The sequence below is a fragment of the Choristoneura fumiferana genome, chromosome 14 (assembly GCF_025370935.1).
Source record: "Choristoneura fumiferana chromosome 14, NRCan_CFum_1, whole genome shotgun sequence".
NCBI lineage: Eukaryota > Metazoa > Arthropoda > Insecta > Lepidoptera > Tortricidae > Choristoneura > Choristoneura fumiferana.
Window position 1 is genome coordinate 15346746 of NC_133485.1, and position 6496 is coordinate 15353241.

General features: G+C 36.4%; 1 protein-coding gene across 1 annotated transcript; it reads right to left on the bottom strand.

The window, feature by feature from the left end:
- LOC141434718 (antichymotrypsin-2-like) lies at nt 1–6338 on the bottom strand. Its single transcript, XM_074097155.1, has 8 exons — nt 6257–6338; nt 4435–4566; nt 3684–3887; nt 2825–2920; nt 2474–2614; nt 1735–1950; nt 872–1016; nt 1–281 (listed from the first exon to the last, which is right to left on the bottom strand). Exons 1-8 carry the CDS (start codon nt 6311–6313, stop codon nt 157–159), a joined length of 1116 nt encoding a protein of 371 aa, XP_073953256.1. The 5' UTR covers nt 6314–6338; the 3' UTR covers nt 1–156.
- Nucleotides 6339–6496: the final 158 nt, after the last annotated feature.

Consider the following 6496-nt stretch of genomic DNA (forward strand, 5'->3'; position numbering starts at 1 on the left):
TAAAAATTATCAGTATTCACTGTCATTTATTGGTGTAGTGTACGTTATAATAAAGATCGAATTCCGAATTTAAACACAATTACGTCCTTGTGGGAAATAAAGCCCAGGCATTATGAGACAGGTGTGTGAAATAATGAGCTGATGTTTCTTATTCTCCTATGCTTCGTCTCCACGGTAGATTCCGATAAAGAACGGAATATGTTGACAAATTAGAAGGAACAAGAAGGGGTGGTCAGCGGTGAAAAAAGTGGGGTAGGTACCCTTTCTTTTTGATAGCTTCACTGAAACAAAAGAAAAGTTTATTTATCCGGGTAAATTCAGCGTTATTTCGGCGGTTTATTTTTCGTCATTACCAAGTTAAAGTATTATTAGAAGAGATGATGCGCCTAAAGACAGTAGCGATGCAACATTTAGCATGCTTAAAATTCTTGCAACTTGTCCTTCGGTTGTGTTATTAATTTAAACGTGGGATGGTAATGAGGTTTAACCGACTGGTCAAAACGTTTCAATATTCACCTACATATTTATTTATTTATTTATCAAGAATATTCTTACACAATTTACAGTTTCCCAACACATTAGGCAAGTTATGGGCTACAATATATATACTTATATTTACCTAAAATATTACACATATAATATACCTATACCTATTACTATGACTATACAACTAATACATTTCCAACAAAGTAGAAAAAAAACTTATAATGTAAGTATACTTATGCGTTTACTTATATCTATAGACGAAACCGATGAAAATGAACCGACTATTAATTTACATGCCAAATATTTATGCCATGTTCAAGAAATTTTCGTCATAAATGTAAGGTAAGTACAACACTATGAAGAAAGTGCTAAAAAGCATGCTTACTCTTGGTAACAGCAGCCGCCTCTGTGCCTTCTTCATTGACATCAATGAAGGCTTTCTGTATAGCGCCAGACACGCAAAAACGTTGAGGTGTTCTCATTAAGTTGATTTCGGCCATGTTTTTATCAAAAATCATTTTGATATTAAGCTGAAAAAAGATAGTTAATTTTAATAAGTTGAGTTAATACATTGGTATTGACCAGCACCAATATCTGACACAACAAGCGTGCATAAATATCTGATACGACTCTATTTCTAGGGCCGGAAGGACGTGTCAGATATTTTTGCACGCTCCGCTGTGGCAGATATTAATGCTGGTGACTGTACAAGCGATAATATTTTGAGCGTTTTCAGAATTGGTCGCATCGGCGGTTGCGATTAAAGTACGACCTCTAATTGGCGACTCCGAATGAACAACAAAAATGTACGACCTGATAAATTCAAACCCATATGTAGGTAATTGTCATAGGGGTTTTAAATATCAGGTCGTGCATTAGTGTCGTTCATTCTTGCTTGACAAATACGGGGTCCGTACACTAACCGCACTCGCATCGGAAAAATAGAACTGCACCCCAAAACCAGTTACAGGTGTTAGTGCCAAGACCTCAAAGCAAGATGGAATTGGGCTGGTTATGTTTGCCATATGCACCCACGACAATAGACTAAAATTGCTATGCATTGTGCATCATCTGATGACTACGAAAGCAAAGATACACCAGAAAAGAGACGGTGGAACCAGTTGGATTTAAGTGGCAGAAACATCTTCTCAACAATAAAAGGTAGCGAAAAGAATTTCATGCAAATAGCTTGTCCTATCGCTTGTAAAATTATACTAAACCTTTTATAAAGTTGATAAAATCATTTACCTTTGGTAGCACTTTTTTCAGATCAACTGTAGTCTCAATTTTAAACTTAGGCATTGAGACCTGGACCGGTTTAGAGCCAGCGTTCAACCCTTCTATGTCAGCCATTAGGTCATGTCCAGCTGTTAACTGCTTAAGCACTTTTTGCAAACCTTCGACTTCATCAGGCAGGACAATTACCATACTGGCGTCCTCTTTTGTGTATTGGAGCTCTAATATCTAAAAAAGGTAGATATTAGCATTAGTAATGGGTACATCAAGATCTTGTAAAAGAGCTATTGAACGATCGTCCATGTGATACATACTTGCTATACGTAATATAGTTTTTAGACGGTACTTTTTTTTTCGACAGTTACATATTGTTCCAGGGATCACCGTTAAATGACTAGAAATATATCTAGTTGCAATTTGCAAAGCCATGGTGTACTAAATATTAGCTTCAAATTTTTACAATCTTAAAAATACTGGTGGAAAATGTTTCCTTGACTACCTTGACTATAAAGTCAAGGTACCATAAGGTAGGCGGTCAAGAAAGTTTATAACATCAATACTCTTCAGTGTATTATAGTTTTTCTTTGTTCTAAAATCTGTTTTTGAGCACCTGATTTACTAATTTTGTCTTAGGTCTAGTAATTTCTAGTTACTGTTGGCTATTTGTTTTTCTATCGTTTCATGTTTTCTGTAACGTTATGTAAAATCCATCTAGACGGCTACAGAAAAAGTTAAGCTAGTGAATACATACCTGAACCTTGAGATCTTCAATGCGACCATTCCTAAACTTATCCGTTACTGTCATCATTGGCACTTTTATATTAGTTTGCTTGTTGACGTGGAAATCCCGATCTTCAGTCAAGTGCCTTTTGAATGGTTTCAACCATGCTCCCTGCGAATCAAAATTATAAATTATGAAATGTCGTGACGTGGATGTTTTACGCAGAAATAAAGTTAATTCATCTTCAGTCTATATAGGTTCCACTGCTGAGCACAGGCGTTCTTTCCGAATACGTGGTGCGATTGTGAAATTAAAAGATTGTGATAAAGTAATACCGAATTTTGTTGGAACATGATCATCAATATTAACGTGTGTACTTACCTTAAAATATATCGCATTTAGGAGTAGTATCTGCGCATCACTGAACTCGTTTGCAGATATAATATGTTTGATTTTGTCATTCGTCTGGACTGCTGCCTGTAATTTGTATGCAACATGCACATTTGATATGTAAAACAATACCACTATACACATACAGTTTAACAGCGGTATTGTTAAAAAGCATCTTAGGCTTTAATTCTTCTAATATATGTTAATCCTTTGGCATTGCGCATACGTGTCCATGGTGGTGTTTTACTATCAATGTAATCACTGTTTTGTTTAATAACAAGTCGATAAATGAAAACTAAATCCAAGAAATTATGGCAACTTTCAGGCTTTCTTTATTATTTCATTTCTACGTATATTATGAATTACAATTATGTTTATGAACCCCAACTACAATTCTTGCTTAATTCCATCCATCCATCCCAGCCTATATACGTCCCACTGCTGGACACAGGCCTCCTCTCAGAACAATTATTCTTACTTAATTATGTGAATATTAAAAAAGCCTATGAAAATTGTATTATAACAAGTTATTTAAGGCTCCATTTAAATATCTAGATCAGATGAGAACTTTAGATGGTGGAGCATTACGTGCCTAAATACATCAGCCATAGAACGTCTTTTGTTGGACATAGACCTTCCCCATAGGACCCCTAGACCCTCCATAGATCTCCATAGTTAGATCCTTCGGTTGGAAATGGCCTGTATCCACCATGAACCCGCGGCTTTAACCAGGTCATCCGTCCATCTCTTTGGTAGACGTCCTACGCTGCGCTTGCTGATCTGCAGTCTTCATTCAAAAACTTTTCAGTTCCAAAGGCCTTTGTGCTATATGGCCCACCCAATTACTTACCCAATTGTTAATATGGTTGGCAGCAGCTTCTCCATCTCCAAAGTCAAGCTGTTCCAAATCGGCCTCAAACACAGCTTCGGCATCCTTCCTAATAAGATCTTTGAGCTCGTAGTCTCCCTTTTTGAGGCAAACCTTGGTTGCCACTTTCAGCGTCTCCTTTAGGTCTTTCAAATTGGATGTTAGGTATGAAAAGGTTGTGCGAATCTGAAAATTTAAAAAGAAATGTAGATTGTAACTATCCTCTTTGGATTATTTGCAATCAGTGGCGCGGTTAGCTGGTAATCTGTTCATTGCTTGTTCATTGCATGATCAAAACGCTCACAATTATTATATTCTTTGACTTGGCAAACACACGCAATGAATTAGAAAATTGGTGGTGCAGTGCAGTGCAGTCGTAAAAAATAATTCTCAAACAGGGTTTGAAATAGTAGTTACTGCAACAAAATTAAAGAATATTTCATTTTTATCACCTACAGACATCATGTGATTAATCACTTTTGAATTCACTGACGTCTTTGATGTCCACATTTTTGAGCAGCGAATTTACTTCATTATTTATAGCATCAAACAATTTATACTCAGCTACTAGAGCAGCGCGGTCATATTATATCCACTTACAAACTAACTACAGAGTCCCATATTATGTATGTACCTATGTTCTTATTATGAGAGTAGGTTTTTATCCAGCCGTGGGACGCATGTAGACTAAAAATAAAGATGAAAGATTAAAATATAATCTACAAATACGTACAGCATCATCGTTAGGAAAGCCGAGCGCTTCGAGTAGCTCTTCATGCGTCTTATTAGTACTGCCCAGGGCAACCAGTGCAAGAGTTATCTCGGCCGACACCGGGGAGCAAACACTAGTCTTACTTTCCAACTCCTAAAAAATAAACAAAACGTCCTTCAATGATATTAAGTAGAATGTCTTCCTCAAATTACATGTGGCTATTGAATAGAATAGAATAGAATAGAAACGTTTATTCGCTAATTCGCAAATTACATAAGTACACAAAATAAAACAAGTATAAAATAAATATTAATGACAGTATTTGCGAAATCGCGAAACGGTCTCAGCTCAGCATAGTGTTGGCCGTAGAGGCCAACGCTGGTCTTCCGCTAAGACCGCTTGGCGACTTCACGGAACAGCAGTGATACACTCATCACATCTACGTCTTTCAGTCAATTCATGAGTGATGTGTACATGTCTCATAGATCAAAGGATTCTGTAAAGTACAGTCCAGGAAACTCGCACTAAGGTGGAACCTTTGTGCTACTAATGTCATGTTGACATCCCCTACATTTTTATAAGAAATCATAGCGAATTTTTTTAAGAAACGTTTAAGGTACGTGATTCTGTTTCTTTGACTGTACTTAACAAAATATCAATAGGTAATCATACAAGAAACTATGTTTTTTTTTAAAAGTATATGATAGGGACAAAGGGGCAGGCGGGTCACATGATGGAAAGCAATCACCGCCGCTTATAGACATCCATAACATAAGGGTTACGGATGCGTTGCCGGCCCTTTGATGTGCGAGGATGCGCTGTGAGAAGTGTGTTTGTAATGAATCAATAAAAACGCTTCATTCAAATTCGAAATTCAAATCGTTTATTCTGTAAATAAAGCGCCGCAAGAAACTTGGCAGAAAGTATTTTTTTTAATAAATGAATTACAATACAAATTAAATAATTAAAAACCAGAGTATAAAATAAAAGAAAAAAAATATATGAAAAAAGTAATACTACAGGGATGTATGGGGCCCATTAGTTAGTTAGTTGCATTGGTGTTAACTGTATGCTGTAATTTTGTGTTGACTAATAAATAAATAAATAAAACTAAACCTCTTAGCTATAATTATCTACGTTCAGTGGAAGTGTAGAATGCTTCCATCGTCATAAATTTTATATATATATATAGGAAATGAAGAAAAATAAAAAAAAAATCCCAATATCGTAAATATAATATAATGATACTGAAATATACATTGACCAAGTAACCAGTAAGCTTTTGCATTTCGAAGGCAAGCTTTACTATCCTCTCGCTCCGTTGAGCTGTTTCCACTAGAGCTGTGCTGAGCGAGGATAGATAAATGAAGCGTTTCTATTGGTTGATGACAAACACATTTCTCGCAACTTCTCGCACATCTCTAGTGGAAACGCAGCCTAATCAAAATCAGCTGATGTATTATTATTTACATAAACAGAAAATGTAACGAACTAAAAGAATTTCTTTGCGCACCCGCGACCTTATGATAGCTAAGTTTATGCAAGATATGGGTGTCCATGCAGTTCCTCCACCTCCACACTGTAAGAACACTGCAACACAAACTTACACCATACTACCAGATGTTAGACACGGTGCTATCATAAGATCGCGGGTGAGCAAAGAAATTCTTTTAGTGCATCTATATGGACCTCCGCAAAGTAACGCCTGATTCAATAAATTATTTAGAAAATGTAACTCATAATAGCTAATTCAAAAGTGTTCTGAAGTACGCCGGTATAATTTCGCTACAGCTTATAATACTCGGTACTGTCTGCGACCTTGACTCACAAAAATAGCACTCACATTGCAAAAATCCACAGCAAATTTGATAAACGGACGTACGAGTGTTTTCTGGTCCATATTTACAGCAGCACTGCTGATCACTTCCACCAAAATATAATACGACTAAAATATGGTGGTCGATTCTGATGTCAGAATATTTATTCGTAGCATCGTACTAGTTTTAAATTAAAATAGAGGGTTGGTTGGTAGCAACAGTGTGAATCAGTTTGATCTGCTCTAACCTATCTTGGTAACAATGAG

Coding starts and splice junctions, on each gene's coding strand:
- LOC141434718 (XM_074097155.1), bottom strand. CDS start 6,313: ATGGACCAGAAAACACTCGTACGTCCGTTTATCAAATTTGCTGTGGAT. Junction 4,567..6,256: donor TTGCTGTGGATTTTTGCAAT/GTGAGTGCTATT, acceptor TTTATTTTTTAG/GAGTTGGAAAGTAAGACTAG. Junction 2,615..2,824: donor TAAATGCGATATATTTTAAG/GTAAGTACACAC, acceptor TTTGATTCGCAG/GGAGCATGGTTGAAACCATT.